The 20,628-nt window shown below is 46.3% G+C and overlaps 1 protein-coding gene across 1 annotated transcript; it reads right to left on the reverse strand.

The window, feature by feature from the left end:
• Positions 1-753: 753 nt before the first annotated feature.
• On the reverse strand, positions 754-15,710 carry LOC146175840 (putative ATP-dependent RNA helicase DDX28). The gene is made up of 9 exons (XM_084581214.1): positions 15,585-15,710; positions 15,084-15,102; positions 14,709-14,861; positions 14,138-14,518; positions 10,858-11,127; positions 9,695-9,820; positions 8,615-8,935; positions 2,986-3,231; positions 754-1,038 (listed from the first exon to the last, which is right to left on the reverse strand). The coding sequence occupies exons 1-9, from the start codon at positions 15,686-15,688 to the stop codon at positions 1,000-1,002; spliced, it is 1,659 nt and encodes a 552-aa protein (XP_084437340.1). The 5' UTR covers positions 15,689-15,710; the 3' UTR covers positions 754-999.
• Positions 15,711-20,628: the final 4,918 nt, after the last annotated feature.

The following is a 20,628-nucleotide window of genomic DNA, read 5'->3' on the forward strand; positions in this document are numbered from 1 at the left end:
ACCAAAACAAAACAAATTATCTAGAACAGAAGCAAGTCTTTAGTGGCCAAGAGCATCTGGAATGGTGACCTAATGATTTATTTGCCTCTAATCCGAGAGGTGCTGGATTTGATTCCCATTACCGCAATGTACCCAGTGTTTTGTATTGGTTCCTGCCATTCTTCCACTCTTCTTTCAGGGTTTCTGCCAAGGAAGGTCACCTGAACCTAATGCAAAGTGGCAAGGGATATTATCTGCCACTACTTCAGCCTGACCTCCAATGATGTGCCTCTGGAAGCTACCACAGAGGTTCTCCAGGATGTCCTCCATTCATCAAATGCAGTATAAAATCCTCTAATAATGAAGCATTAACAGGTCATCAGTCCATGTGGTGGAAGCAGTTATTTACTTGAATTACTGCAAAAACAGTACCCACTGCCAACATTACAAGCTGTCTCATGGTGACATGACTGTTTGTTGCTTTGCTGATACATATTTGGTTTTCTGACTCCCTGCTGTAAAAAATGCCTGATTTAAAAATGGTGACTACTGCTCTCTATTTGACAATTCTGGAGTCTGTACAGCAGTATCCCCTGCATACCTAAGAATCTTTCTACATTTCCTTGCCATGATCCATCATGCTACAACTAATGTGCTCAAGTTCTACAGCAAAACCTCTGCAAGATTTTTAATTTTACTTTCAGAATTGCTTTGGCACTTTCAATGGGTATGACAAGGGTCTTCATATGAAAAAAGGTAGCGTCACAGAGCAAAAAACATTACAACACTTTTATTAAAGAGTAATATTTACAGCTGTCTTTACTTTGGAGCTCATCAAAGGTGGCTGCAGTAGCCAATGTCAATGCAGTAGCTTTGATGACTAGTTATGAAATGCTGAAGCAGAGCTGTTTTTGGTGACTAGGGCCTTGTGGCATTGCCATCCATCACTCAAGTCCCAGGCGTCAACCGAAGCCACTGCTCCACGAAAATGCCGAAGATGTTTGCAGCAGGCATGCAATGTCACCTGGAATCCACGGCCCGGGCCTCCCTAGCTGCCATCTGCATCAACACAATAACGCCCTTCAATTTTGGCATACTGTACTCATTCTGTGCATGTCATTTTCAGGGTAAGTTAAGTAAGCCGTGCGACGACAATTTTTAATTCATATGATACCCCAACTACAACGTCTGGTCAACCATTAAAGCAGCCATTAACCAAAACATTTCAGGCCGAGGAACAGTGTGCAGAAAGGGATGGAAGAAGGGAGGGAAATGGCATGCAGTAGGCTTCAAATATTGATACTTGGCACTGTCAGTCCTAAGAGGTTATACTGCTGATAAAAAAAATCTTTAAAGTAGTCTAAATTCAGAAATCTTCAGGATGCACATACTTTAAAGCACCAGTTATGAAAATATCAGACAAGCATTCATTTGAGACATCATAAAAGGGTAGAAACATTTAGCGATTGCATTGACAATGCAGCTGTGTGGCAGCACCAGCTACCATAGCAGTAGTTCTCAAGAAGCCGTTACGCATAGTGTGAAGGGCGAGGAGAAGCTCGCCTCTTCATGTACGGGCCATCCTGGGTGTTGCTGCCCCGACGAACGAACTCTGTCCTTGCATTGTTGCTGCTCTCCACCCTCACCACTCCCGATGGCACTGGAATCGCGTACAACCAAGCAGTGGCAAAGCATGAACTGCTCATCTGTCATCTTTGCTCCTTGCTGTTGTTTTCCTCTGCTTTTGAACATGCATGCTGCCTTGGAAAACTGTATGCAGCAAGCTTCAGAAGCACACCTAATTCAAAGGGAATGGCAAGAAGCCTATTTTGCAATATCAAAGAACTCGCTATATGGAGGTGCGTTACATCCAGATTTAGCTGAATGTAACTGGGTCGATAAAGGCAGCTGGGTTTGACCTTACTTCAAGCACATGTCCATGCCAGTATCCTCTGGCCAACCTCCCCTGCATGCTTTAGAGACCTATAACATTAAGGGCTCTGCATTAGGAGCCCTTTGGACTCGTGTTATTGTTTACTCATCATGATATGGTGCCTCAGGGGGAGCAGTGGCCTATGTCAAAGCGTGAGCTGCTAGCATGAATGGTAAATGACCGGCTGGGTCATACTGAAAAAAATAAAAGAAAAATATGTTGTAGTACATCCCATAGCTGGACGCTAGTTTTGGGGTGCCTGCTAGGGCTTGTTAGCCAAAACCACCTGATCTGACAGGCACAGAAATTTGAAGAAGTGCTAATGTGCCTGACAAGGCATCTTATGAAGATATGCCACAGTCTGTCAACCAATTTCACAAGAACTCCTGTCTTTTGCCGTTATACCAAAGGCCTCTCCAAATCTTCACTGCAAAAATTGCATTGAATGTTTCTCAATCATGCACACACTATGGCAATGCTTTGCAACCGAAATACTGTTCAGGCCATCCTTCTCTCCCAAAGCTAAATGAAGGCATGATCAGACTGGACAGTATTATTATATTTTTTATTCATATTCTCGTACATTGGGCAAAAAACAAGTTTGGGTGAGGCTAAGTAAAAAGTCATCCTATCCAGAAAATATTACCCCCACAGCTAACTGCCGATTGCATATGACAATGAGAGGGCATAACTGCTCCCCACAGACACCCATGCCTTAGACACTCATAATGTGACCGCTCTCACAGACACCCTTGCATGTGGTGGTTGGCGGCTCGACCCCCAGCCAATGGTTGGCAGAAGTTGTGACTAGCCTGGCAGAAGTTGTGACTAGCAGTTCTGTGTTAGATCTCATGCATACCCAAGCGCAATCAGTCACGCACTTACGTCAACTTCTGGGCCCACAATCTTTACCCCAGAAACCTTCTCCTCATAGAGTGCGACAACGACCCAATGCTGGCAAAAATGTCTCAACAGTTTCCTTACGCAACAGCAAAAAGTGTACAGTGTATATTATCTTCCTACTCCAACTAGATGCACAGCCTTCCCCACCATGCGACTGCACCCCTGCTCACCTCGATGGTCTGCGCGAGACGAGCGTCAGCAGCGGAGGACACCAGGCTGATGACAGTGGGACGTGCAGCACCCTGCAAGCGGCCCACTCGGCCTGCACGGTGCAGGTAGTCTGTGGGCCGCGTAGGCAGGTCAAAGTTGATCACCCGTTCAGCATGAGACGTGTCCAAGCCCCGAGAGCCTAAGTCCGTGCACACCAGCAAGTTTGTCTCCCGATTGGCAAAGCGGGCATAGTGCCGCTGCCGCTCCTGTAATGCAGCAAACAGTGGCAGCGGGGGCCAGGCGACATTGCACCGAAACCAAGCTCAGGCAGCAGACAGTGTCGCTGTTCTCATGCAGACTTCACATAACTGCAGTCTTCTTTAACCAATAGTAGTGTGTGGATATTCAAAGTTCGAAATTGCTTGCAAATAGCGTTAGCTATTCGGTTTGCACTGAACTTCTACTGTTGTAAGTATTCAAGCATTCTAAACATTCGGAAATTGCAGGGGACGAGAAAATGCACAGACAATAGAAACAAAAGCCCTGAAGCCAACCTACACAGCTGCAGAGAGTATGCTGCCCACATACTATCTCTTCCGGCATAGTTCCGGCAAGGCAGATACTCTGCATGTTCTCACTCTCAGCCAAACTCGTGAAGAGCTACAACATCATCGGTGAAATCCAACTCGCACTTCGTCCAAGCAAAGAATGTCATCAGTGAATCAGAGTGCATCAATCAACATGAACAGAAGCGAAAAGAGACAGCCTACTAAGCAATACTACATCACTCTTCTCTATAAATTGCGAAACCGACTCACGAGTATTTCGTTTTGAACCTCTGTGACTAAAATAGTGTCAGAAGCGCTGAAGTTAAATGTTAACCTCACCACCACAAAAGCACTCTTCGAGATGCAATGGAAGGAATCAACGCACCATCTACAGTTGCTTCAGGGTGTGAAGAGAGGCACCATGGTCAAAATGGAGGACACTGCTCTGGATATTGTCACGTGCACAAAACACTACAAAGGCAAAAGTTGTGCCGACTGGCCTGTAGTTTTATGAAGATGAGCAGCCGGTTTTGAAGTTACTGTAGCAGAACACCTCATTCTTGTCCTTCGTGTCTGGCGAATGCCGCGAAATGGTCAAGGTGCAAAAAGAAAGTACGCCATGTTCGCGTCTGAAGGAAGTTTCTGTCCAAGGACGTCCCAACGCTACAGCAAGGAGCCTAAGCACTTTTTCTCGGTACCATCACTTAACAAGCTCTGGCTTAGAGCAACATCAGTCTTGTAAAATTTGCATGAATGGCGTTGCATTGGTTGCAGAGATCGAAACAGATGCTCAAGTCTCCTTTGTACCTGAAAGGTTTGCGGGAGTTTTGAGAGGCCTTCACCTGGTAAAACATACTTTGATGAGATCAACAAAAAAAAAACACCTCAAGTAATCAGAAAATTTCCCAGAGTGCTTTCATAAAAAGCACAAAGGTACACCAAGCCATCTATACAGCGCAGCACTTCAAGCATTTGCTCCTTAAGTTTTGGGCACAGTGAAGCTCATGTGTACCGCGAAAACATATTGAGGTGTGTCACTCCCAACTTCTCAGCAGACCAGTTCAGTTACTGGACGAGTAGACTATTCGACCGGACCCTACAGCAATGCTGCATTCCGTGGCTCTGACGAGGCAGATCACCATACCACTACAAAAGACTGTGGAGCAGGAAATACATAAAATGTTAGAGCAAGGAGTTATCCATCCTATCGAGGAACCTATGGACTAAGATCGTTCCCGTACTGAGGCAGTCAGGTGGAATCCCAATCTGCGTGGATTTCACTCATCTCAATTCCCTGGTTCTCCGAAAAAGGCTATCTCTTCCCATCAGTGGAACATACACTTGGAGTTCTAGGTGAGGCTACAGTTTTTTTGCAACCTTATGTTAACTCTGGGTTTCACCAAAATTCCTCTTCCTTTGGCATGCCAAGCGTTGCCTGCCTTTATCACACCAACAGGGCACTTTTGCTTCTTAAGACTACCCTTTAGCATCATGTCAGCACCTGGATACTTTCAAAAGAGCATATTTGAAACTTTTGCTGAACTGGAGTGGTCACTCACAAGGACGACATTCTCATGTTTGGCCGTGACCAAGCACAGCGTGACTGAAACCTTAATGCGACAATGAAGTAACTTGCATCCTCAGGATTCGTCCTGAATCACTCAAAATGCGTTTTCGAAGTAAATGAGGTAACTTTAATGGAAAGCGTCATCAGTTGCCAGGGTATCTGTCCTGACCCCAAGAAAGTTAAGGTCATGAAGTCTCTTCCTGCACAAGAAAATGTTGCAGGAGTCGGCAGATTTTTGGGAATGATGAACAATCTGGCAAGATTTCTGTCTCATTTGGCCGAAATAACAGCTCCACTTCATGATCTGCTTAAATAGAAATCAGAGTAGACCTGAAGGCCTGCTCAAGGAGTAGCTGTCATGAGCATCAAAGACGTCTTATGTTCAGGAAAATGTTTAGCAAATATCATTCAGACTAACCCACAATTTCGTCAGTGTATGCAATAGTCTGTGGTTTGGGTGCAGTCCTACTACAGAGATAGCCAGAAAGGTATGAACTCCCAGTTGCATATGCGCTGGGATTCCTAGCACTGGCAGAAGTGCACTATGCCCACTAACAATGACAACCAAACGCTTTGAGGAATATCTCTGTGGTCTCATGACAACATTTAGGATGCCATTGGCACCTTTCTTGGGGGAAAATGGCGACCCCAAAGGATAGTGAAGCTAAAGAGAGACACAGACAAAATTTCAACTAAGATAAGCTGCCAGAGAGCTGCCGATTCTCTCGATTAAGACCTGAGTGTGCCCAAACGATTTCGAATGCGAGGAGGAAATGCTGCAATGAGCCGAGACCCCATGATCATGCTGGGTGCCGACCAATTGCGGGAACGTGTGCAACACTCGGCAGATGCTGATTTCATTGAAGCTTCGCAAAGGCGAGAAACACCATCTTTTTTTTTTTTTTCGCTTTCCCGGTTTCGTCAAATGCTTCACTTTGTGCACAATGTCAGGAAAGCCCTCTTCACAAAACGGCCCACTTAAGATGCCTTAACTGCATAGTTTACGCGGTCAAGCATTACGGTAAAGCACACAGTGTGGTGAAGCACGCAGTGTGGTGAAACTGATGAAACTACTATGAATCCGAAAATTCTTGGTGCATTCGGTAATTTTCTAATTTTCGAACAATTCTGAATATCATGTCTATCGAATACGAACCTTATAACAAGCATATTTGATTTGTATTCAAAATTTCAAGCATTCGCACACTACTAGCCAAAATACATTATGTACAGTCTTCGTCAAAAGTTTACGGTTTGGTGGTTTTTCTTTTGAGCCACACCGTGTAGTCCGTAATGCATCCCCAGAGTTCCGAATCTCCTGAGGGTAAGATTTTTTTGTCCTACCCTCTCGTGTGGGAAGTACTTCTATGAATGCAAAAGAATGTGCCTCTACATGGCTTAGAAGCAGACCTCCCTGGGCTCTAAAATTTTGAGGAAGACTGTACTTCGGGAGCTGTTAAACTATTGCTATTCTGACCCCAAGCATTACCACATTCGAAATTTCGCCATCACTAGAGCCTGCTGAATATGAAGCCAATGTGAAATTCTCACATGTGAGATCACTGCCCGAAACACCACCTTACTTCCACACCCATGCTGCTCGCCACATTTAGCAGACATCGCCTTCTTGCCAAAAATAAAAAACCTTGGCACCACTGTGGAGATTCAGAGTGAATCGTAGAAGGTACTAAATAAGCTCCAAAACAACATTTTAAAGGCACTTTTTAACAGTGGCAGGAATGCTAGAAGTGCTGTACTGCTATGCAGCAGGATTATTTGAAAGTAATAATGTGTAAAAATAGATAAATAAAGAATTTCTTTGTGAACAGAGCTAGCCTCAAATCTCTGACATGACATCATGTGGCCTTCAATATTTGCCAGTGCAATATGGTTCAGCCAGGCTCAGCAACAGAAGGCCATTGTTTAAACACCCATTGCTTTGATCAATGGAGATTTGACACTCATTTGTTTCTGGCCATCAGCATCAAACAGGATTTTCTATATGTATGACAGTGGCAGTCACAGAGTTAATACAATGACTTCATGTTTTGTATACTCTTGTGGCTATCAGTGCTGCGTCTTTTGAGAGTGACAGTCTCAACTTCATGAGTTAGAACTCCACTCTTAGTGCTTCACTGTTCTGCATGAATACTAGTACTTGTTTTGCACAAACATTTGCTCAAGTAGTAAAAAACTCACAAAGATATTCAATTAATATTGGATTCAGTTTCTCACTACACTACTCATATTCAATTTGATTTGGAGAAAATACTGATCACACAGCTACGCCACTGCTGTATAGAGGTATTTCACTAAGGAAGAACTTTAGGCATGTAGACATCATCTCTCCAGTACTATTCACCGCTTGCTCAGAGGAAGCATCCAGAAAGCTGGATTGGGAATAGTTAGGAATACGGGGTGAATGAAGAATACCTCAGTAATCTGAGATTCCCGGATGACATTGCAGTGCTGAGTATTTCAGGTGACTGATCGCAAAGAAAATTAATGGCATAAGCAGGCAAAGCAGAATGGTAGACCTAAAAATCAATGTGCAGATGACCAAAGTAATGTTCAACAGACTCGCAAAGAAACAGCAGTTCACAACTGGTAGTGAGGCGCCGGAAGTAGTAAGGGAGTATGCCTACCTAGGACAGGTAGGGCAAACAGATCCAGATCATGGAAGAGAAATAACTAGAAGAATGAGATTGGGTTGAAGCCCATCTGGCAAGTACTATCAGATTATGAACGCAGAAACGCCGTGACCGAAAAGGGGCAGGTGGGTCCAGAATCCACCCCCCTCTCCTCCCACCTGACTTCTTGCCTTATTTACATTTTTTTTTGCAACCTAGCTTCAGACAACCTTGTTTCCATACAATTGGCTTCTGCCACGATGCTGTAGTAGGCAATTCAACATTGACGACATCCACAAAACACAAAAATGGAAAAGATTAATGGAGGTGGTTTTCATAAAACAGCAATTTCAATAATAGAAATAGGCTGGTGTGGGTACCACGTTGAACGCTTCTCAGTGATAAGCGTTCTGCACGAAAATGGCAGATAGGACATACTAGTTTCAGCAAGTACTTTTCAACAACATAAGAAATAAATGAAAGCAAAAAGAAAAAAGTTTTTGCCTGCCCCTTCCCTCCTCTCCCCCACTGCAAATATACTTCCAACGTTGTTGCATGAACAGCAGGTTTCCAGTACCCCTCAAGAGGAAAGTATATAACAGCTGTATCGTACCCATACACACACCTTTGGGGCAAAAACACGAAGGCTAACAAAAAGAGTTTTAAATAGCGGACCACGTTGACAGCTATGGAAAAATGATAGGATAATAGGATAAGATAGGATAATAAGGGTATAGTCCGCCTAATAGTGATGATGATGGTTGGCTCGGTTGGTTTGTGGGGTTTAACGTCCCAAAGCGACTTAGGCTATGAGAGACGATGATTAATCAGGCATTTCCTACCCCCCTCTCCCCTTTACTACAACCCTATGTGATTCTTGGTGGCTAGAGTGATATCAGCTCACCTGAGAGGGCAGTTCTCCATGAAGGATGGCAGCGTCCTGACCATTTTCACGGAGCACATGCCCCAGCCATTTGCAGCATGAGGTGGAATTGACGAATACCACTTGCGGCCCCCGATGCTGCAGCAGCTCCATTAGCTTCCCCGACTTTGCTGCTGCACGCACCCTCAAGAAGCGATGCTCAACATGGGGCAGCAGCCGGTGGAGCTGCGTGCTAGTCACACGCAAGAGAGAGTCCTCACTCTCACCCAGCAGCTCTGACAGGGACTCCTGATCTGGCCGCGCAGCACCGACCAGCACCAGCTGCGCGTCTGGCCGCACTGCCTGCACCAAAGCAATGTGTTATAATGGACATGGTGAAAGGCACACGAGCACTGCAGAAGGCAGACAGAGCACAACACTAGCCTGCTCAGCATCGTCCTGCATGCTCTTTTTTTCCTTGTGCTTGAGTTTAATCACTGGTTACACCATCGATCAGTCAGTACGGCTACTCCAGTACACCCATAACCATAAGTCAGGCATTTCTTTTGACCAATATTTGCACAGGCTAGAGGAATGAGGCATCACCTGTAGTAGTATTGCTACACAGTATAGCTTAACATGTTCAACCATGCATATTGAGGCTGCTGGCAAACCAAAAAAAAAATGCTTGAAAACCTAAGCATGTTAAAGTAAACATGCATGCAAATGACACGAGGACACAAGTGAAGAGCGAAGGAAAAAGCAGAAGGCAATCCTTTTGTTGTATCCTATCTATGTACTACCACTAGAACCCGCATGAAACTAAAACCAATGTGATAAGCGAGCACAATCAATAAGTGTGCTATAAGTTTTAATCAGAACAGCAAAAAAAAAAAAAAGTTATCCAACATTAAGTGCCAAATTTCTCATCAGTGAAAGCATTCTTTCCTGCTAAATGAACGTCGGCTAAGGCAAGAAAATCCAATGCAATTCCATCAAGACAATATGGTGTGATTAACCTCTGCAGTTTTCCTTTAGGAATGAACACTCAACAACTAAAGCTGGTTAGTCATGCTTCTATAAAAGAAACTGAATAGGCCTAGAATGCCAGAATAATTGTACCTCCACAATCTGGAAGACGGGACGCTGGAAGCTCTCATCGAGCAATGTGTCCACCTCATCCAGCACAACTCTGCCCACATCTCCCAAGTGTACGCTCCCGCTGCCCAGCACACCTGGTGTGGACACCTGCAAGCATCACACAACCACGTAGTACATATCAATTGTCCCCAAGCAGCCTTGTTGCAACAATTCCCCAAATATAATTATGTCAACACAAAACCACTTACAAATCTATGTACAGAACACCGCGGAGTGAGGGTTACCACACCTGTATGAACAATCCAAAGAGGAACAAAAATGGAATTCTCTTGACAAAAGCACTTGCAGTCAGGGCCCAAAAGAACTGCGGTCATATTTTAAATGCATGCCATTTTCCATTGACTCAAGAAAATTGCTTGTAAATATAATACTGATGTTGTTTCAAAAATACACCCCTTTAGGCTAACCGCTACCAGTGTGTGGTATGTAGGGTTTAATATCTCAAAGCAACTCAGGTTATGCTTCCGATAAATTTCGGCCATCTGGGGACTTTTTAACGTGCACTGACGAGATACAGTACATTGGTGCTTGTGGCCGCGGCAGCTGGGTTCAAAGCCTGGCACTCTGGCTCGGTAGCTGAGTGCCTCACAGCACAGCCATCATGACTATTAAGTTAAACAATGTACAAGAAAAAAAAGTAGGGGCTTTATTTAGTATAAAACCATATTGGCATTAGGTTGAGCATGTCTAAGTGGGGATCAGCCTTTTCAACTCCTAATAATTGTACACTTATGTCAGGGTCCCTTCCATTAATGTCAGAAGCAGGAATGGCCTACCTTCAAGCATGTTGGCTTATCTCATGAAGCCATGAGCTGACCTTTTGTTGCTGTTGGTAATTTCTGAATAGAAAATGCTTGCCCGAGTATAAGCCTACTCGTGGACTCCTGCTTGTGAGCCATATTTTCTCCCTCCAGTTGTCTTCTGCTGTGCCTGAGCTAGAACCTTGATTGATTCACCTATCTTTCCACTCCACTTCAGTTTGATGCTCATTGCGCCCACTGCACTAATCTGGCAGTACAACATATCTGAATCAAGCCAAGAAAACCATGATTGGCCCTTATGCAGGGGCTGCACATGCATCTGCCTTCTCACAATGCATTTTGGACCAATGAAAGATGACCCACCAGCATCTGTGCCTGGCCCACATCTGCAGGGGCCCTGCGACCAGCAAGCAGGCAAGCCGTTAGGCCACAGGCAGCGGCCAGGGAGTTGGCCACATTGGCAAGCTGTGCAGCCAGCTCCTGGGCGGGAGCCACAACCAATGCCCGTGGCAAGCCCTGCAGCAAACCTTGCAGCAGGGGCAGCAGGTAGGCCAGAGTCTTGCCACTGCCGGCCTCAGCCAGCAACAGCACGGGTCGCACTGTCTCGCGCACCAGCATTTCCATGCACTCGCTCTGAACACAAGAGTATGCAGCAGTTCAAGGCATTGCTGCTTACAGCAGTGCACGGTCAGTTCTCCTGCGCAGCCAGCGTCTCTGCCGACCTCGAGACTGTGCCCCATTAACATCTGCACTTTCAAAGCAGCACAGCACAATAGCAGCATGACAAGAAAAATATATCCAGCTTTCAAATCTCCATCTTTATTTTGTGTGTAATGCACAAACATGGCAAGGCCATGCCATCTTTGAGGGCATTCTCAATAAAACACATAGCACACTTTATCTGCGATCACTCCATCAGAGCAGCAGCATTTCGATCGGAAAAAGTGCAAGCCCATGCACCATCACTGCTTATAATTGCACACGCTGACAATTAAGGTGCAGCAGTAGTGCATCAACTATTGTCACTTTCTTGTGTTGTAGTGTTGCCACGACTTGCACGGCTACTAAACTCTTGAAATCGTTATTATGAAGTGTCCTGAATAGAGCAAGAAAGGAGATGCTTTTCAACTCTTTTCTCATGCGTTTAGGAGAACGGTTCAAGGTAAAGTAAATTTGTAGTTAAGGAGTAAACACTTATTGGCACCCACTCAGTTGCAGCCATAAGGAAATTACAGAAGCCTACACAACTTTCACAGAATACTCAAAGTTGAAGAAAAATTGACATTGTGGGTTCCTTAGACAGACAAAGGTGGCAGACATTGGCAAAGTTCAAGTTTGTGCATCTGGAATAAATGCACCATGGCATCATTACCACACTTAGTTTTATTCAGGTATGAAGTTTCCTTCTATAAGGCTGCATAACTTTACTTTGTAGCTGTACAGTTGCACTTTGGTCAATGAAAATGTGTTATTACACCCTTATAACTTTTTCTAGGTGCACGCCAATGGCTGATCGATACCAAGAAATGCAATGCAGGCACCTTATGCTAGAGCTGGGCAGGTACTCATACCATTTGGATTATGAATAAATGCTATACTCTGCTGGAATTTAAAATACCTAAATGTGTTACTCATTGGCACTGAATTCAAAGGAGCCAACAGTCTATGAGTCCAAGGCAAACATTGGAGATATTTCTCTTTTCTTTTTTATGTTCTTGTTGTTCGTATTGACAAGAATTAGTCTTGTGATGATTTTTATGGATAAATAATACTAGATGCAAAGCAGAAGGAAAGAATTACGGCCGATTTGCATAGTTAATCAGATGCGAAGTAGGTGCGTAGCACTGCTTAACCGTTGTATTTCAGCACGTCAACCACGGCGAACCTGTGTCGCCGTGCCTGCGACGCGAAGCAAGCGCGCGGCGCAGCCACATCCTCAGCTTTCCTTACACCATCGTCAGAAATGAACAAAAACAGGCCCAATGCCTCTTTACAATGCACTGCTCTGCGGCCGAAATGTCTGGGGTGGGATCATAGGGGGGAGAGAAAGAGAGAGAGAGGGAAACTTGAACGCGAACGCCAGTTAAGGCGCGGAGGTGGGCACAAGCTGCTTCACGACGCGGCGAGCAACTCGGATCCAAGATCCAGAGATCACCGCGGGTGAACCTCTGCTCTCCGTGAAGGCTGAGGAGTGACTTATGCGAGGGGAGAGATGCCAAAGTAGAGGACGCGCGAGCGACACACGACTGCTCACTCCGGAGTAACACACGCTTGTGCAACGCTGCCCAGTGACGGCCGCCATGCCCGCAACAGATACGCTCCTCTCTGTCTTACTCTCTCATTGGGTGCATCTATGTGGCTGCTCCGCCCCCCTCAGTGTTAAGTTGCGTGATGTGGGTGTCGCCACTCTCCCTTCCTCCTTATCAAGTTCACGGAGAGACGGATGGACAGAGAGAGAGAGAGAGAGCGGCTTCTACTGCAGCTATGAGGCCGCTCCACCTCCTGAGTGCTGAGCCGCGCGAGTCGCTACCTTCTTCTTTCTCCACTTCAAGTTCACGAAGACAGAAATAGAGAGTGAGTGGCTTTGAACAGACATCGGCGAAATCCGTGATTGAGGCTAGTAGTGCTACGCACTAAAACAATGCCTACAATGCGACGGTGGCGTTGTTTTTCCTTCCGCTTTACATCTAATATTCTTTATCCCTAAAAATTATCACACGACTAATTCTTGTCAATACCAACAACAAGAACATAAAAAAAAAGAAAAATATATCTTCAACGTTTGCCTTGGACTCGTAGACTGTTGGCTCCTTTGAATTCTATAATAATGAGCCCTTCATTTCTCCTTCGTTTGTACGCTCATTGGCATTAAGTATTTTAAACACATTTCCAGAGTTGATAGAATATTTAGGGGAATCTCCCTAGGTGGAGCAGATTTGTATTAAGGGAGTAATTAATCAATGGCATCCACCCAAGCACAGCCATTCGGCTACAAAGGAAAGCTATACTGCTTTCTCAGAAACTTCGTAGTTAAAAGCATTTTTGTCCTGGTCCGGAGATGTCCTGGTCCTCTACAGGATGTCCCCGAACAAGGACGAATTTTTCTTTAGTGAAGTTTCTGAGAAAGCTATATAGCCGAATGGCTGCACTTGGATGGATGCCAGTGAGTAATTACTCCCTTATTACATTTACAAAGTCTTGCTCTGCTAAAAAATCTTTGTTCATAAACAAATGAGCAACACACTTAGAAAATAGCATGCATAGCTACCTTTCGTACATCCTCACCAAACTTCAAGGCTTCAAACAAATGGCTGACTATCGCTGAAGTTTAATGTCGCAAAAGCTGAAATGGTTACACAGCAGCGCGAAGGCTTTTGTGCGCTAGGAAAATGCTTGGTACTTCCTACAGCCGGCAAATGGCAGCCCCTTAGGGATGCTCAATTATTCAACCAAGATGACGCTGCAAGAAAGCAATTCCTAAATGGTTGACGCAGTGCAGCAGCAGCAGCCCAACTAAATGTAACCTGCCTATCTTCTCGGTGCTGTTTTGCTGTTTTTGAAGCTGGCACCCCTGTTGACCTTACAAATTGATCTCTACACTAGCATCACCATGGGGCTTCCCTGCCTTTAATATCAAAATTACCTGCACGGGGCTCGGGCGGGTGATGCCACGGGCCTCGAGCGCGGCCAGAAGGCGTGGGTCTAGCCAGTTCGGGAATGGGTCTGTTTCCAAGGGTGGCGTCACATTCGCCAGCCGGTGTACCGTGAAGTGGTCGCCGTGACTCCGCGCGCGAGCCCAACCAGCAGAGGCGAGTGGCTGGCCAACCGTGGTCTGGCCCCAGTTCCAGTTTCGCTCCGGCCGCCGACTGCTCACCACGGGCCTACCCACACTGCCCAGCCGACTCAGGCGCTGCACCTCAGCCCTGTCCTTCTCGATCAGTTTCGCCCGGAGCTTGCGCATTTTGTGCTGCAGGTACACGGGCGTGCGCAGAGTTGCTCCATCCTCGACGGAGGGGATCTTCTGCTGCAGGGTGCAATTCGGCGGAGAGTACTTAGCAGATCAACACGCACAACAGACATCGGTAAACCGACGTTGCTCTGCGACGCGATGCAACGAGTCCGAACATGATAGCATGCAGTGCGTCCCTTCCCCTTGCGCTAATGCTCCTTTACGCTACCGTTTGCGTTTCCGTTTTGCTCCTCGATTCACTTACCTGTCTTGAAAGCAGACTGTCAAATGAACGCTTACTGCGAAACGACGCTGCTCTCAGCGGCATGCTTGTAGCAGAAACCTGCATATGCGTGCGGATCCGGATACGACTTCGCCTGGCTAGAGTGGCCAGTGTTGCTAGAGTACGGGCATTTATCTGGCCCAGTGCCTACTTCTGGGATCCGTTTTTCCCGAGTACCTGTACGTGTCCGAGCCCGACCGCGGCGGCAATGTTTCGATGAAGGCGAAATCAGTTAAAGCGTCCGTCCACGATGCCACCTGGCGTTAAAGATCCCCAGACGGTCAAAATTATTCCGAAGCCCTCCACAGCGCGGCACCCGGCGCGCGTCGAGGCTCCCTATCATCCCTTCAATCCCACCTTTCTCCCTTCCCTGAATCTTGAGCCCACAAAAACGCGTATACGTGGCAAGTACTGCGCCTTTCCTATTCCTATAAACCAGTTTACATATACATTAACATTGTTGGTTTGGTTTGCGGTGTTTAACGGTCCTTCCCCGCCGTGGTGGTGCAGTACGTGGTAAGACGCCCGACTACTGTGCCGCAGTGCCCGGGTACATAACCCGGGTTCAATCCCGACCGCGGCGGCTGCGTTTCGATGGAGGCAAACAGGGGCGTCCGTGTGCTGTGCGATGTCAGTGCACGTTAAAAATCCCCAGGTGGTCGAAATTACTCAATAGCCTCCACTATGGCTCCTCTTTCTCGACGCTTGCCCAAAAACAGGCCCAATGCCTCTTTACAATGCACTGCTCTGCGGCCGAAATGTATGGGGTGGGATCATAGGGGGAAGAGAAAGAGAGAGAGAGGGAAACTTGAACGCGAACGCCAGTTAAGGCGCGGAGGTGGGCACAAGCTGCTTCACGACGCGGCGAGCAACTCGGTTTTGCTCCTCGATTCACTTACCTGTCTTGAAAGCAGACTGTCAAATGAACGCTTACTGCGAAACGACGCTGCTCTCAGCGGCATGCTTGTAGCAGAAACCTGCGTTTGCCGGCTACTTAATACATACATACATACATACATACATACATACATACATACATACATACATACATACATACATACATACATACATACATACATACATACATACATACATACATACATACATACATACATACATACATACATACATACATACATACATATTTCCACTTTCACTCCCACCTTCCTCCCTTCCCTTACAGCGCGGTTCAGGTGTCCACAGAACAAGTGTGACAGATATGCTGCGTCTTTCTCTTCCTGTGAACCAATTATTATTATTATTATTATTATTATTATTATTATTATTATTATTATTATTATTAATAGTCCCAATTGGCTATGGCCAATAGCGCCGTATTGGAGGCCAACGATGCAAACACGGGGGCCAGTTGGTTGATCATACTGGGGAATACTGAGCTACTTGATAGACAGAAAGAGCCCCCCCCCCGTATTAGAAATTACAGCACAAGGGTGACGCTTTTCGTCTTTGACGAAAAGCGGCCGCTGCGGCCTTGATTCGATCGTGCATCTTTGGGCAGATTGGTGGAGAGCTCTAACTAGTGCACCACGGTGGCGGGGACATTGCTTCGTTTTCAGAAGTGTTGGTTTCTCCCGATATAACTCGAGGGCGAAAATGACGCAAATTCAGAATATACGCACCATCCCTAGCTGTCAACTCATTCATATACATTTTTACAACTGTAATAAATCACAGTTAACTAGCGTACTAGTTAACCATAAGTTAAACTCGGACATACATGTAACAATTAACAGTAGCGCAATGTAGTCAATGGTTTGACGGCATACTGCCTGGTCAGGAATCATGGTTGAAAATTTAATGGTCACTGACCAAGATCAAAAAACGAAAAACGTTTCGGGAACGCTACGGCTCCCAATTGTTCACAGTAGCGCAATTCGCGAACGCGGGCGGCCGCACGAGAGAGAGCGAGAAAGAAAAGTTTATTGGGTCCCAACACGACCCCCACACTGAAACATTACAGCCTTTGTAAAAAGTGTAGAGCTTGGAGTGTCTACTTCTGAGGCGAGTACGGGCGCTGATTTAGCATTAAGTGCATAGATGCCCCTCCCAGTGGAGATCGGGGGTAGGACAAAACAACTTACCATCTAAAGATTTGGAACACTGGAAATCTATTACAAGCCACACTAAGTGGCTGAGAAGCAGGCTCCCTGAGCTCTACACTTTTGACAAAGACTGTACGTGACGCTGCCGCTGGCAACAATACTCAGCTGCTTTAATTGACGGATCAGGGGAGCGTAGTGAGGTATCCCTCTCCCGTGTTTGGAGAGGCACCGGCCCGCCGGATGGAGGTGAAGCCGGACAGCTAGGACAGGAAGTTATGGGTCAGGTTTGCCTAAATTATTTGGTTCACAAAAATGGAAATGCTCAGTGTATCGCACTGTTAAGTGATTGATTTATAGGAATTCGGGAAAGGCGCGGTAACTGTCTCACTTGTTTTCTGTGGACACCTCAACCGCGCCGTATGGAAAGGGATGGAGGTGGTAGTGAAAGTGGAGAGAAAGAGAAGCCGTAGTGAAGGGCTACGGAGTAATTTCGACCACCTGGGGATCTTTATTACTCCGTAGCCCTCAACTACAGCTCCTCTTTCTCTCTTTCCACTTTCACACCTCAACCGCGCCGTTAGGGAAGGGAGGAAGGTGGGAGTGAAAGTGGAAAGAGAGAAAGAGGAGCTGTAGTGGAGGGCTACGGAGTAATAAAGATCCCCAGGTGGTCGAAATTACTCCGTAGCCCTTCACTACGGCTCCTCTTTCTCTCCACTTTCACTCCCACCTTCATCCCTTCCCTTACGGCGCGGTTGAGGTGTCCACAGAAAACAAGTGAGACAGTTACCGCGCGCCTTTCCAATCCTATAAATCAATCAGTCTACAGAAAACAAGTGAGACAGTTACCGCGCCTTTCCCGAATTCCTATAAATCAATCACTTAACAGTGCGATACACTGAGCATTTCCATTTTTGTGAACCAAATAATTTAGGCAAACCTGACCCATAACTTCCGTAGCCCTCCACTACAGCTCCTCTTTCTCTCTTTCCACTTTCACACCTCAACCGCGCCGTAAGGGAAGGGAGGAAGGTGGGAGTGAAAGTGGAAAGAGAGAAAGAGGAGCTGTAGTGGAGGGCTACGGAGTAATTTTGACCACCTCGCGTCCTTGGGAACAGTAGAAGAGCACCGTAACCACTCTGCCAGGGGATCTTTAACATGCGCTGACATCGCACAGCACACGGATGCCTCTTCGTTTCGCCTCCATCGAAACGCAGCCGCCGAGGTCGGGTTCGAACCCGGGTACTCCGGCACAGTAGTCGGACGTCTTACCATTGCACTACTCCGGCGGGGCAACACTGTTAAGTGAAGGGAGAGGATGGTAGGAGGAAAGCGGAAAGAGAGAAAGAAGAAGAGTAATGTCGACCACCTGGGTTAGGATGCCTCGATGCGGCGGCGGTAGGAGGGTTTGTAGGGGGGCTGATCCTGGCCCTGGTGGGGCTGGGGCTGGGTCGCCGCCGCTTGCGGCGGGCCTTGTCTGCCCCTGAGTTTTTGTCTGTTGTGTCTGCGTTTCGATGGAGGCGAAACGAAGAGGCGTCCGTGTGCTGTGCGATGTCAACGCACGTTAAAGATTTCCAGGTGGTCGAGATTACTCCGTAGCCCTCCACCACGGCTCCTTTCTCTCTTTCGACTCTCACTCCCACCTTCCTCCCTTTCCTTACAGCGCGTTTGAGCAACACCATCTAGGTGGTGTTGGTTTGAGGTGTGCACAGAAAAACAAGTGAGACAGTTACCGCGCGCCTTTCCCTTCCTATAAATCAATCAATCAGCGTTTTTTTTTTTTCTTGTCTGTTGTGGGCCGGTCATTGCCCCCGCCACCGCTTCGGTGGTGGTGGACGACGGCTGTTGCGGCGCGCGTCTTTCTCTCCGACTTCTTTTTTTCTTTCTTGTCTATTTTCTCTTCTGTCCGCACGAGGCAGCGGAGGTGGCTCAGCTACAGAGCCAGTAGCAGGCCCGTGCATTTTCTTTTCTTTCTTCCTACAGCCACAAAAACAACAATGCGGCGGCACTGGCATTGGGGCATCCTTAAGGCTCCTCCATTTTTTTAAAGGTAGCGACAACTACTCGATCGCCCTCTCGAATGGTCCGTGGGGCAGCGCTAGCAGACGACGCGCCGCACTCTTTCGTGCATGCTTCCTACTCATGAAGCCGCGCTCGGTGCACACATAAACCAGTTAATTCAACAGATTTGTGTCCTACCCTGCTCAAGAAGCTCCAAAAGACAGGAATAATAATTTAAATATGCGTGTGCAGCATAAACGCCAAAAAAGAAAAAAAAACGCGGGCGTTAAACGAGCCAGCCCATTCTACTGAACCATTCGCATCAGTACAGCAGTTAGAAAACTGTTCATTATTATGCTTTGAAGTTAGTGGCGAACTTGAAGTATAAACGATATTTTAGTAAACTTTTTGGGCTCGTTTCCTTACTAAAAAATAAGTAGACTGCGAGTTTTCTTTGTAACCGTTAGGGTATACTCCGTTTTAAACACTTTTTTGGCTCGAGTTTATTTCGTTTACACAGTATTCCAATATATTTATTTTGGAGAAAAAGTGAGTTTTTCTGCAGCTGTACATTACCAACGCATGTATACAAAAAACAATCGGGTATGATGCGATACAAAGCTCACGGATAACGTTTTCTCACTTTAATATTCTTAATTTGCTTTATATTGTTTTCCTTCGCCTGCCGGGCGAAGGAAAACCTCCTTCGCCTGAAACTTGACGAGTCCCTGTGCGCGTTCAGCGGAACTTCGATGCAACGCCATGAAACTCCTCCGTTAAAACAATGGCTCAATAGCGTTCCACACACACACGGTTGATTTTACACTTTTGTATGGTACAAATCTTTGTTTTTGTTTTTTAATCTTTATACACCGATATTTAGCAGATGCAAATATTGACTTTTATTTCGATCATTTTGACACACTTGCACAATGCGGTTTTTCCAATGTTTCATTTTTCATTTATATTAATCAACTAATCAATGCACGGTCTGAATTTTCATAACAAGCATTATCAAGCATTGAATTTTCATTCTGAGCATTTTGACACCATTGATTCCACGCGTTATATTGCAGTCCTGATCTGTTCGGGGAAAGTAAGGGGGCGCGACACGGCAGTGACTTTTCACTAGGCATCCACAGTACAAGTAATGGCTACATAGTCATAGCGTTCTTGATATTTTAACCTGGGGATCTTTAACGTGCAATAACATCGCACGTGCACACGGACGCCCAGCGGCCGACGCTACTGGGATCCGGTACTAGGGACCCCACCTAGTATATTAGTAAGGGCCGGATCTTTGTGTGTCTAAAACAACACCCAGGGTAGAAGGACAGGATGAAGATGGCTACATGTCTACACAGTGTGAAAGAGCGCTGAACAAGGGTAGAGGCGAGGTAGAGAGGGAACCTCAGTTCGCAATTGTCGAGCCAACGTTTCGACAAGTGGACTTGTCTTCGTCTGAGCAGTGCGATCATCACTGGTAGGGGTTTAAATACGCTTTTGCTTCCGAAGACGAAAACGAGGCAGGGGGAGGGAGGACGGCGGGGGACCTCGTCATGGGCAGTGCGATCATCACTCATCAGAGTTTTTGAGAACTGTTCCCCTGCAGATGTATTCTTTATCAGGACCCTTTGGAATGCGTGTCCCCTTTCAAGAAAGGTGTGTCAGTATCGAACCTGTTTTATTCAGGTGCTACATCATCCACCCCGCATTGCAGTTTTTCTTGCTGCTGCCGCTTTTTTTTTTTTTTTTTTTTCAGGCCACAGGATCACCGGTTGCAGGCTGAGAAATACGCACGGAATAAACATTTTTTCACTCCTTGACCTAATTTTTTCTCC

This window comes from Amblyomma maculatum, chromosome 10 (assembly GCF_055883805.1).
Source record: "Amblyomma maculatum isolate TAMU_Amacu chromosome 10, ASM5588380v1, whole genome shotgun sequence".
NCBI lineage: Eukaryota > Metazoa > Arthropoda > Arachnida > Ixodida > Ixodidae > Amblyomma > Amblyomma maculatum.